Raw genomic sequence first — 13,128 nt, 5'->3', positions numbered from 1 at the left:
CAGCTCCCAGCTCCAGCTTCCTGGGAGGCAGCAGGGGGTTGCTCCTGTCATTGGGTCCCTAGTACCTCCATGTGGGAAACAGGACTTGATCTCCTGGCTCCCAGCATCAGCCCTCCACCTAGCCCAGTGCTGCTGCTGCTGTGGGAATTGCAGGAGTGAAGTGGCAGCCAGAAGCCCTACCTTGTCTGCCCATCTCCGGTCGTGGCTGCCAAGATTAGACAGAAACAGCCAGTTGGCAGTTCCTTACCCTGATAGCCTGGGCGCCCTTGCAGGACAGGACTCCCCAGATCCTGGTCGAAGAGGTAGCACAGCCCGCTCAGATAGGTGTTCTGGTCACACGTCCGAGACAGTCCAGGGTCACAGACCTGAAGAAGCCAAAGCAAAAGGGTCAGAGGTTCCTCTTGCTGCTGTCCCCTGGGCACCGTCACCAAGAATTAGAACCTTCTCAGACCATGTCCCTTGTCTCCACTGCCCAATGTGCAAAGCAAGGCAATTCTGTCCCCACCCAGGCCCTGCCATCCACCCCTGCATCCATTCTACAACACTCAAGGTCAAGGATGTGTACTGCCTATGGGATATGGACTTGGCACTCCTTTCATTTATGGTTGGGCCTGTGCTCCATTTCCAGAGGTGGCACCTGCTTTTGCTAAAGACAGGGAAATAACTTTACTCAAAAGCCATCGGAGAAATAGATGGTGTGGGTCTAGGACAAAGTGTTTCTGTCTTAAGGCCCAAATCAGTCATTGGATACAACAGTACCCACTGCCACACACAAATGAACCAATCAGACCCCAAGTCTCCAATGTTTATCACAGAGGAGGCTTCCCTGTGATGCAGCACCTCTGGGGCATTTCTAGTTGTCACGTCTTGCCAGTCAAGGCTATTAGATTGCACTCCCCTCCCCCATCAGAACACAGTGCCAAGCCTGACCCGCAAGGGTAGCTAAGTAAAGAAGCTCTAGTTCAACCCTGGGTCAGAGTTCCACTCATTTGCTCTTCTATCTCTCCCCCACTATGTCAGAGGATGCTGGCTGGGATACACAAGAGATCAGTGGGAATAAATAAATAAATAAATAAATAAATAAATAAATAAATAAATGGAATCACTGGGGGAATCTGACCTGGGCCTTGCCCTCTGGTGCTGCGACCTAGGCGTGGTCAAGCTTGTGATGCCACAGCCCACAGAAGAGGGCCTAGTAAAGTCCTGATGACTCTGCTTTCAATCTAGCATCTTGCTGATGTGCCTGGGAAGACAGGGAAGGCTAGTCCAAGGGTTTGGGTTCCTGCCACTGACGTGGGGAGACCAAGATGGAATTCCTGGCTTCCAGTTTCAGCCTGGTTCAGATCTGGCTGATGCAGCCGTTTGGGGAATAAAGTGGATGGAAGATCTCTCTCTCTCTCTCTCCAGCTCTGTCTTTCAGATAAATAACTAAATCTTTTTTTTTTTTTTAAGATTCTTTTAATTGGAAAGTCAGATTTACAGAGAGAAGGAGACACAAAGAGAAGGATCTTCCATCCATTGGTTCACTCCCCAAGGGCCACCAATGGCTGGAGCTGAGCCAATCTGAAGCCAGGAGCTTCCTCAGGGTCTCCCATGCAGGTGCAGGGTCCCAAAGCTTTGGACCATCCTCCACTGCTTTCCCAGACCACAAGCAGGGAGCTGAAAGGCAAGTGGAGCAGCTGGGATATGAACGAGCACCCAGATGGGATCCCAGGGCATGAAAGGCAAGGACTTTAGTCATTAGGCTACCGCGCTGGGCCCAAATAACATCTTTAAAATAGTAACAGTAATAAGCCAGACCAGCACTGTGGTGTACAGAAGGCAAAACCGCCTCCTGCAGTGCTGGCATCCCATACAGTCCTGGCTGTTCCACTTCCAAACCAGCTCCCTGCTGATTGGTTGGGAAAGCAGTAGAGGATGGCCCAAGAGCTTCGGGACCCTGCATCCCGTAGCACACCCAGAAGAAGCTCCTGGCTCCTGGCTTCAGACAAGCTCAGCTCCAGCCATTATGGCCATTTGATAAGTGAACCAGAGGATGGAAGAGTTTTCTCTTTCTCCTTTTCTCTCTCTGTAAATCTGCCTTTCAAACAAACACATCAGTCTTAAAAAAGAAAAAAAGTTAAATTTTCTGGCTTGCAGCTGTTTCTCAATAAACACTCCAACTCCATTTGATCCTTGGCCTTTCCGTCCATCTTTCCTGCATTCGCAGGTGCCAGCACCACCAGTCCCCGACACAATCCTTACCAACAGGTTTCCAGCTGTGGGGTCTGTCGCCAAAGTCATCCCCAAGTACTTGGAGGTGTAATTGGAACCTGTGGGCAAAGGAAGGGTCACAGACAGGGCTGTGGAGGCTGCCCTTGAGCCCCCGAAACCTCACGGCCCCGGCCTCCTCGCCAGCTACTCACCACCCAGGCTGACTGGCAGGCAGTGTCCAGTGGCCGGCTGGCACTCGTAGAGGTTTCCTGTGCTGTTCCCCTCGCCCGGAGCGCCCACGACAACCCTAGCGAGAAATCTGTCCACTGAAGTCTTTGTGTACCCACTCTTGCCTTACACAGGGGTGTCCACGAACTGACCCCAACTCCACCCTGGCTAGGTGTCTCAGGGCCCTCAACTGCTGTCCTTCAGGAGGATGGGGGGACAGGGACTCCCAGTTCCCAAATCTGCCTTCAGAACATTGGAGGTGGGGGAGGAGGTTCCTGGTGCCAGTGCTATGATGGCCCCCGGGAATGCCCACGGCCATGAATCCAGCACCAGCCCGGCTCCCTGCTCAGGCGCACCCTGGGAGGCAGCAGGGGATGGCTCGGGGACTGGGTCCCTGCCACCCACCTGGAAACCTGTAATTCCAGGCTCCTGGCTTCAGCCCCGCCCAGCCCTGGCTGTTGTGGGAATTTGAGGAGTGAACCAATTCATCAGTTTTTCAACATATCTCTGTCCCTGTTTTTCTTTTCCCTTACTTATTTGAAAGGCAAAGTTACACAGACACAGACACACACACACACACACACACACACAAAGTCTTCCATCTGCTGGTTGACTCAAAAAAATCTGCAACGGCGGCAGCTGTACCCGCCCAAAGTCAGAAGCCAGAAGCTTCCTCCCGATCACCCATCTGAGTGTGGGAGCCGAAGCCCTTGAGCCATCCTCTGCTGCCTTCCCACGTGCATATTCAGGGTGCTGGACTGGAAGCTCAGCAGATGGACTCGAACTGGGGCCCATTGGGGATGCCAGTGCTACAGGTGGTGGCTTTACTAACCTACCCCACAACCCTAACTCTAACCCTCTGCTTTTCAAAAAAAAAAAAAAAAAATAGGTAAACCAGTTTTTGTTTTAAGTAAGAATAATGAACTTATATGTAAGAAGGGGCACAGGACGGGATGCAGACACTTTGGGGGGGGGGGTATGACAGTTCGGGATCGCACTTAGGCGGGGCCCTCGCCCCACCACTTCCCAGGCGGCTGGGCCTTTCCTGAGCTGTCCCATAGGCAGCCTGCCCCCCCTCCCCAGGAGGGCCTGGTGGGAACAGGGTTGCAGCTCACCTGTCTCCGACCTGCAGCACGCGGTAGCCAAAGTGCCTCCCTGCCGGCGGGAAGGAGAAGCTCCGGGCACGGCGTACCTCCAGGTTGTAGCCAGTGGCCGGCACTGTGGGAGGCGAGGGGGCGTCAGGCTTCCAGCACCCCCAGGGATCCCCTCAGCTCCCGCTGTTGCTGTCAGCCCCCACAGTGGCCCGCGGATGCCAACCTCCCCCCCTCGCAGGGCTTTGACCTTGGGGAACATAAAAGCCAGGACTCCCTGTCCCCCACTAGCCCGCAGAGCCAAGGCCAGTTTCCTCCGTGGCCTGAGGACACAACTTTCGGTTTGACCTCTTTGGCAAAAGGCAGGATGCAGTGGGAGCAGAGAGCCCAAGGCGCCCGGGGGGATGAGGGGGGCACAGGTGTAACCCAGGGCCCAGGCAGAGACTAGCAGGGGGGCGTCCCAGGGACAGAGGGGCGCTCCCCCTGCACACATTCCTCCCCTTGTCAGGACCACGGCGCCCCCCGGGGAACCCAAGTGGGCAGCCTCAGGTTTCCTCCCACAGACCCTGCGGGTTAGCTCCCCTGGCTCCTGTCAGGCTACCGGCCCTCCCCGGAAACTCCCCCTGCTCTGCATCGGGCCAGGGACCAGCGGGGTCAAGGGGTCCAGTCTCCCCCACCTCCCCCGCCGGAATCACAACCTCTCCACTCCCCCACTCCCAGGAGCCTGTGCAGCATGGCCCACCCTAAACTACTCCTGCGTCCCAAGTTCCTCCCAGGCCCGGGGGTTGGGTCACAGCATCCTGGGATGATAGGGCTGCTGGCCAATGCACTTGTTGAGGCGAAGAAGTGAGAGCAGAAGCGCAGCCAGGGAGCCTCGTGGTCAAAGCTGCTACAGACCAGAGCCTGCATTCTCCGCCCAGCTCCAGCAGCCTCTACCACCTGCCCCAGGCTTCCCCATCTCCACCAACTGCCTATGCAGTGGGCTCTGGCCTTCTTTGTCTTTCTCTTCCCTTCCTTGCTCCCTCTCTGTCCACAGCTGGTCCCAGGTTCAGGGTAGCTTCAGTAGTCTCCCCTGTCACCAGGGCATGTCCCCTGCCCTGCCCTCTTACCTACCCCAGAGAAGCAGCCCGGACAGCACGAGCCTCGTTAGGAAGATGGTGTGGGATTGCTTCATCCTCCAGCGGCTGCAGGGAGTCGTGGGCCCACGGGCAGTCTAAGGGCCCTTGGGACTTGGTATAGCCTAGTGGGAATGAAAGAGGGAAATGATAATGCCCTGGGGCCTCAGGGCAATGGGAGTTTCTCACAGAGACACCAGACCCAGTGACACTGGGTGCCGGCGGGGCGGCAGGGGGGTGCCAGAAGGGGTTGTGAAACCGCATGGGCTCAGAGAGGAAGTGTGAGCAGCTTAAAGACACTTCCTGTGCCGCCTTGTATTTTCACATCATCCCAGAGCTGACAGCATGGTGCCTGCTGCTGCCTCAGCTCAAAGCCACCGGCCATCCTTGTTGTCTGTCACCAACACACCAGCTGAAGACCAGGCCTCCCCAACTGGCTGCAACATGCAGTACTAGGCCGATCCAAAGCCAGGAACCAGGAGCTTCTTCCAGGTCTCCCGCCATGGATGCAGGGATCCAAGACTTTGGGCCATCCTCTGCTGTTTTTCCAGACCATTAGCAGGAGAGCTTAATGGGAAGTGGGTTCAAACCAGCCCCCATATGAGATGTTGGCACTATAGGAAGAGGATTAGACTGTTGAGCCACATCAGCTCCTCCATTTGGGTTCCAAACAATGATAACAAACAAGATCCAAGAATGGAAGAAAACATTTGCCTCACATATCTCTGAAAAGGGATCCAGAATATGTATATATATTTTTAATTATTTATTATTTAACTTCATTAGTTACATTGTATTATGTGACACAGTTACATAGATACTTGGGTTCTCCCACCCCTCCCCAAACCCTCCCACCATGGTGGACTCCTCCACCTTGTTGCATAACCACAGCTCAAGTTCAGTTGAGATTCCCCCATTGTAAGTGTATACCAAACATAGAGTCCAGCATCTTATTGTCCAGTCAAGTTCAACGGCTTCTTAGGTATACCCTCTCAGAATATATTTTTTAAAGCTCTTATAATGGGGCCCGGCAGCGTGGCCTAGCAGCTAAAGTCCTCGCCTTGAATGCCCCGGGATCCCATATGGGCGCCGGTTCTAATCCCGGCAGCTCCACTTCCCATCCAGCTCCCTGCTTGTGGCCTGGGAAAGCAGTCAAGAACGGCCCAATGCATTGGGACACTGCACCCGCGTGGGAGACCTGGAAGAGGTTCCAGGTTCCCGGCTTCGGATCGGCGCGCACCGGCCCGTTGCGGCTCACTTGGGGAGTGAATCATCGGATGGAAGATCTTCCTCTCTGTCTCTCCTCCTCTCTGTATATCCGGCTTTGCAATAATAATAAAAAAAATCTTTAAAAAAAAAATAAAGTTCTTATAATGTACTAATAAAAAGGCAAATGTCCTAACTGTTGAAAGAGCACAGGGTTTGAACAGTTCCTGGAAGGATGGAAGGTCTTTCTCTATGTCTTGCCTTCTCTTTGTAAATCCGCTTTGCCTTTCCATTAAAAATAAATAAATAGTAAAACAAACAAATAAATAAAAGGAATGGGGTACTTGTTCATGTTGTAATATGGATGTATCTTGAAACAATGCTATGTGAAGGCCTGGCATGATTATCAGTGGTTAAATCCTTGCCTTGCATGCACCGAGATCCCATATGGGTGCCAATTTGTATCCTGGCTGCTCCACTTCCCATCCAGCTCCGTGCTTGTGGCCTGGGAAAGCAGTGGAGGATGGCCCAAAGCCTTGGGACCCTGCACCCACCTGGGAAACCCAGAGGAAGCTCTTGACTCCCAGCTTCAGATTGACTCAGCTCTGGCCATTGTGTAGCCGCTTAGGGAGTGAACCAGTGGGTGGAATATCTTTCTGTCTCTTCTTTCCAATAAAGATAAATAAGTCTTAAAAAAAAAAAGAAAAACAATTATGCTACATAAAAGAAGCTAGTTGATGGGGTCCATGCAGTAGGTGTGAATAACACGAAGGTGTGAAGAGAACAGTTCCCTGACTGGCAGGGCCCGGGGAGCTACCAGCTGCTTAGCAGGGCTAAGTGGATTCATCTCTGACCACCTTGACGCAGTTTTCACCCCCCTTCGCATGGGCACTCAACCACCCCACTAAGAATTTTGTAATCTATTGAGGCATTGTCTGCCCCTGTGAGATGGCTTTTACAACCAATGTGAGCTTAAGAGTTAATGTTACTGAGGATGTCCTGGTGAGTGGGCCTTTAACTACACATAGGAGTATAATTAAGTCTGTGCTGTTTAGCCATTGCCATAAAATCTGGCCCAGATATTTAGCATGCTTTCTGGGGAATGGCTTGGTAAGAGGAACCCTAAAAGTTATCCTGTTACTGTGACCCTAAAGGTCATTCTGCTATGACAAAGAATATAGTTACTGTGACCCTAAAGGCCATACTGCTATGACGAAGAATATAGCTACTGTAACCCTGAAGCCTATCCTGCTAAGGCAAAAAAAAATATGGTTACTGTAGTCTTAAAGGTTAGCCTGTCCTTGCAATTCTTTAGAATATAGAAAATGTAGTTGTTTTAGTTGTTTTCATAAATTTTTAGCTAGAGGAAATACAGGGTGATTTCACTAACATCATAAAGATATATTTTTGATTATTGTTTGATCACTTATGAAGTTGTAGAGCCTGCAGTTGTAGAGGAATGTAATGTTTATAACTTTTTGTCTTAGATCTTCATGTTTTTTCTCTCTTGATGTATTTCTCCCATTTAGTGATAGATAAGTTGAATAAGAATTGTATTAGGAGTGTATTACTGCATAAGATGTGTTGTCTACTAAGAAACTCTTGGTTACAACGTTGGAATGGATAATGCCTTGTCTAATACTGAAACAATTTGTGGAATTGTCTTTGGAAACACTCATCCATTATAGAGTTGAAACTTAAATAGAGTAACTTAGCTCATTGCTAACTGCAATTCTTTCCGCCGTTATTACCCTTGCTTTAACAAACTGTGTGAGCTTACAGACCTAATGGCCAACTAATGTCAATAACCCCGATCCCCATAGACCAAGGCCCCAGACCTTTTAACTCATACAAGATAGGGGTCTGGTTGACACAGGAGGCGCCTAGGTTATAGTCCAGACCTGAGGAGAGCAGATGAAGACTGACAAGCCAAGATAAGCAAGGAATATGGAATCCTTCCTCAATCATTTCTCAAAAAGTTGTAAATTGTGTCCCCCTGAAGCTATGTCAATATGCCCCTAAGAAAAAACTTTGTACTGCTTCTGTATAAATAAAGCGGACAGCTTTCTCGCTTGGTCCACTACGATCAAGGAATCTGGTGGTCCGTCTCCTTTCTTTCTCTCTTCACGCCTCATCCACGCACCCTTCCCGAGCTCCGAACCTCGGCCGGAGCTGGACTCCGGCAGCTAGTCACCAAAAATTGTCTCTTTCTTTCCCTCTCTCTGACTCTTTGAAATGAATAAGTAAACCCTTTTTGAAATACGAAAGGAAAAAGAAACTAGATTAGTGAGTACCAGGAATGGGAGAATAAGGAATGGACAGTGAGTATTTTTGGAGACTAGGGTTTCATTTTGGAGTGATGAAATGTTGTGGGATTAGGTAGTGGTGGTGATTTCACAATGCATGATCATATTAATAGCCAATGGGGTGGGGCTTAGAACAGAGCAGATGAAGCCACAGCTGGGGACTCTGGCTTCCCATGTCGCAGAGCCTGAGATCAAGCCGGCAGCTTCTCCACTCCCTCGCCACTTTCCTGTTAAAGTGTCAGGGAGACAGACAGAAGCTGATGGCTCAGTTGTTTGAAACCCTGCCTCCACGTGGGAGCCCAGGGAGACCAGGATGGAGTTCGAGGCTCCTGGCCTCAGCCCTGGCTATTGCAGGCATTTGGGAACGGATGAAAGATTTCTCTGTCACTCTGCTTTTCAAATTAATTAATCATTTTAAAGATATATACTGAATTTTACTTCTTGAAATGGGAACTTTTTGGTGATATGTGAATAACATCTGAATAAAAAACAAATAATGCATGAAACTATGCTTATGTTTTTTAAATGCTTAAGGACATACAAGCAAACTCTAAGGAGTGCTTGCATCTGCCAAGTGTGCTTCATGTGATCACTGTCTTGTCTTTATGTTTCTTTTCAATGAGTGTGCACACTTTATTACTTCTTTCTTTCGTTTTTAAGATTCACTTATTTATTTGCAAGTCAGAGTTACACACAGAGAGAAAGTCTTCCATCTACCATTTCACTCCCCAGGTGGCTGTAACAGCTGGGACAGGGCAAGGCTGAAGCCAGGAGCCTTGCCCTTCATCCGGGTCTCCCACGTGGGTGTAGCAGCCCAAGCCCTCGGGCCATTTCTGCTGCTTTCTCAGGCCCATTAGTAGGGAGCTGGATCCAAAGTGGAGCAACTGGGACTAGAATCGACACCCTTATGGGATGCTGCTCTGCCTTCTCGCTGGCCCCACACTGCACCATTTCAAAACACAGGATCACCATTTTAACAACACAGAGAAATATTAAAAACATGACAGAATAGAGGAACTGTGTTTACTCATGGGAAAATGGGAAGGACTTTTCAGATTCTCCCAGGACTGTGAGGAAATCCTACTCAACTTGCAAGGTTACCGCCAAGGTCACTGCCCAAAGAGGCTTCTGTAGATAATTCCCATCTGAAGAACCAGGAAGCTACAGCACAAGAGCGGATGTTGTAATCAGATGATGTCAGAGAGGGTTCTTAAAAAAAAAGTTGGGCCCAACGCAGTGGCCTAGTGGCTAAAGTCCACACCTTGCATGTGCTGGGATCCCATATGGGCGCCAGTTCTAATCCCTGCAGCCCCGCTTCCCATCCAGCTCCCTGCTTGTGGCCTGGGAAAGCAGTGGAGGACGGCCCAAAGCCTTGGGACCCTGCACCCGTGTGGGAGACCTGGAAGAGGATCTGGATTCCGGGCTTGGATTGATGCAGCTCCGGGCATTGCGGTCACTTAGGGAGAGTGAATCATTAGACAGAAGATCTACTTCTCTGTCTCTCCTCCTCTCTATATATATCTGACTTTGCAATAAAAAAATAAATAAAACTTTTTTAAAAGTTCAAATCAGATAGTTATACTGATTTCCTTGATTTTTGGCAGAGCCATTCCAATTTCCATAGAACCAAATTGTTCTGCTTTGTTCCAAAACTGCAGAGATTATAGCTCAAATTTTCAACATTACAAACTTTTTAAACATTCATCCCTTATTCTTTTTTTAACTATTGATTTATTTGAAAATCAGAGTTACAGAGAGAGAGGCAGAGATAAAGAGAGAGGTCTTCCATCTGCTGGCTTATTCCCCAGATGGCTTGCAACAAGCCTGTACTGGGTGAGGCTGAAGCCAGGAGTTAGGCGCTTCTTATGGATCTCCCACATTTGTGCAGAAGCCCAAATACTTTGACTTTCCTTTCCAGATCATTAACAGGGATAGCAAGTGGAGCAGCCAGGACTCCAAAAGGTACCTATATGGGATGTTGACACTGCAGGCAGTAGATTAACCTGGTACGCCACAAAACTGCCTCCAAAGTCTTATATTTTTTGTGCGGGGGAAAAAGTCACCCAGCTGTAGGTAACTGCCTGGATTGTCTTGTAACTAAGCAACTGTTACACTAGTGGAAGAAAAGCAGCCAGTAGCTGGAGGGCATTCTGGGCCTGATTAATGCCAAGTCTGTGTTAACTATACCACTATGCCAGCATAGTTGCCTATCCCACTTTTTTCCTCTCTTTTGGGGATATGTACCACCCTGTCCGCTAGACATGTTGTGTGCCGCTGGGCAGCTGAGGCTGGGGGCATGCATGGCTGGGCTAGGCCACAGTATCCACAAGTGAGTGTAGGGACAGGGAATGGAGCATATCAGGCCGGGTCACAGCACCCACTGGAGTGCAAGTGGGCAGGAGCCAGGACAGATTCTGTAGAGGATTTGTGGACTCACTTCTGTGGGACTGTAACATCTGCCAGTTTGCACAAGAACTGGGGGTGGTGACAGACTGAGGCCGACTGGATCATGGGACTCACAGAAATTATCAACATTTGCAGGAGCCAGGGCTGGGAGGAGGCTAAGTTGGACCAAGCTACAGTACCTGTTGCCACATTCAGAAGCCAGGACTGAGGGCAGACCAATCATGCCAAGCAGGGCTGCGACACCTGCCAGCACACATGAGATCCAGGGCTGGGGGCTGACCTAGTAGGAGAACTTGGGGAACTCCTCTGCTAGGCTACAGTTCCTGCTTGTGGTCTCAAGAGCCAGGGCTGTAGCTCCTGTTAACATGTGTGTGGGCCAGGTCTGGGGGTGGGCTGTCATGGGTCAGTTTGCAGCACACTCTAGCATGAGTGAGTACCAGGATGGGGTGCAGGCCAGGACAAGTTGGGCTACAACACCACCAATTCACATAAAGGTTAGGGATGGGAGTGGGCCAAGCTGGGGGTTGTACTTTCCATAGAATGCTGAGACTGGGGACAGGCCATACCAAACTAGGCCATAGAACCTGCTGGCATGTGCAAGACCCCAGGGCTAGGAATGGAACTTATGGGGAAACATCAGAGACTCCCATTCCAGGCCACTGCTTCCACTGGTGAGCATAAGAGCTGGGACTGGGGGCAGGCTAGGCTGCTGCACTTGCTGACAAGTGCCAGGACTGGGTGCAAGTCATGTCAGCCTGGACTGCAGGATCCCTAGCTTGCGCTTATGAAAACTTAAAATGTATTAGAGGCATCAGGTAGGATGTGTGGGATAAAAGGGACAGAGGAAACTGCCTCAAAGCTTCATTGCTAGACTACAGTTTATGTGTACTTTCCTATAGGCAAGTACATTCATTTCTGGATTTTTTTCCTGATATTTTTTCCCCAATATTTATTGATTTTTATTGGAAAAACAGATTTACAGAGAAAGATCTTCTATCCACTGATTCACTCTGCAAGTGGTCATAATGGCTGGAGTTAAGCCAATTTGAAGTCAGGAACCTGGAACTTCTTCCGAGTCTCCCACATGAGTCCAGAGCCCTAAAGCTCTGGGCCATCCTCTACTGCTTTCCCAGGCCACAAGCAGGAAGCTAGATGAGAAACAGAGCAGCAGGGACACGAACTGGTGTCCACATGGGATCCCAACATGAACAAGGTAAGGATTCAGCCATTGAGCCATTGTGCCAGGCCCTCAAATTTTTCTTGAAATTTCATTTATGTAATTTATTTGAAATGAAGCATGACAAAAAGAGAGAGAAAGAGATATTTTCTACCAGAGGCCAGCTCTAGCTGAGTTCAGAACTTGAGAAGGGTACGTGGAATAGGCACAGAGGGAAAAGAAACGGACCACTACAATTTCAGGATCATAATGGACCATGCAAGGAAGCTGTCTGCTTTATTTATACCGAAGCAGTCACAAACTCTGGCATAGATCTTTCACATCATGAGTGCGGGCCTGAGAAGTACAATTACAAAATTTTCTTTAGGGGAAGTTTGACATAACTTCAAGGGGGTCACAATTTACAACAGCTAGAGAGATGAGTGAGGAAGGATTATGCATTCCTTGCTTATCTCGGCTTGCCAGCCCCTGCCTGCTCTTCTCAGGTCTGGGCTCCAACCTTGGAGCCACCTGTGACAACCAGACCCCGATCTTGGATTACCTATGGGTTAATAAGGCTGGAGTCTTGATTTATGGGGTTTGGGGCTATTGGCACTAGTTGGTCATTAGGCCTGCAAGTTCACACAGTTAGTTAGCCAAGAGAGTAAGCAGGAGTTACAAAAGCGAAAAGAATTGCAGTTAGCAATGAGCCATGTTTACTCCATTTTGATTTCAACTCTGCAATGGACAAGTGGGTGTTTCCAAGGATAATTCTGCCAATTGTTTCACCTTAACACAGGGCATTATCCATTCTGACGCTGCAGCCAGGAATTCCCCAGTAGACAACACATATTAATCAGTAATACACTCCTACTACAATTCTCGTTCTACAACTTATCAGTTAGAGGAAAAAAATATATCACAGAGGGGAAAAGATAAAGATCAGAAACAGAAAAACTACAAACATAGGTTCCCACTACAAGTATGGACTCAATAACCCTAAATTAGTTTGAAAGCATGTATCATGATGTTAGTACAAACATTCTTGAGCTCTTCCAGCCAAAGGGCCATAAGAGCAACCAAGACAGCATACATTGCTAAAGGCCCATTCACCAAGATGTGATCAGCAACATTAACTCCCAAGCTCACATTGTTGGCAGGGACAAACAACAATGCCTCAATAGATTACAGAATTCTTAGCAGGGTGGTTGGGTGTCCTTGCAAGGGGAGGTGGAATTGCATTCAGGTGGTTGCAGAGACATTCACTGGGCGCTGCCATGCAGTGGGAAGCTCCCCCGGGCCCTGCCAAACAGGGGAGCTGTTCTCTTCACACCTTCGTGTCATCCACACCTACTGCACTGACCCCAACAATTTTCTGTCTGCTGGTTCATTCCCTCAAACGGTCACAATAGCCAGGGCTGGGCCGT

General features: G+C 49.4%; 1 protein-coding gene across 1 annotated transcript in view; it reads right to left on the bottom strand.

Moving 5' to 3' along the window:
* ITGAL (integrin subunit alpha L) overlaps positions 1-4,855 on the bottom strand; it is a 32,381-nt gene extending 27,526 nt beyond the window's left edge. Inside the window, exons 1-5 of the mRNA XM_058680500.1 lie at positions 4,626-4,855; positions 3,537-3,639; positions 2,406-2,500; positions 2,245-2,312; positions 248-365 (exon numbers count right to left, since the gene is read on the bottom strand). Of these exons, the coding sequence (XP_058536483.1) occupies positions 248-365; positions 2,245-2,312; positions 2,406-2,500; positions 3,537-3,639; positions 4,626-4,686 (445 nt within the window). The 5' untranslated portion in view covers positions 4,687-4,855. The remainder of the gene's footprint in view (positions 1-247; positions 366-2,244; positions 2,313-2,405; positions 2,501-3,536; positions 3,640-4,625) is intronic.
* Positions 4,856-13,128: the final 8,273 nt, after the last annotated feature.

The sequence above is a fragment of the Ochotona princeps genome, chromosome 24 (assembly GCF_030435755.1).
Source record: "Ochotona princeps isolate mOchPri1 chromosome 24, mOchPri1.hap1, whole genome shotgun sequence".
NCBI lineage: Eukaryota > Metazoa > Chordata > Mammalia > Lagomorpha > Ochotonidae > Ochotona > Ochotona princeps.
The sequence above is the reverse complement of the archived record's forward strand: the minus strand, read 5'-3'. Positions and strand labels throughout refer to the sequence as shown.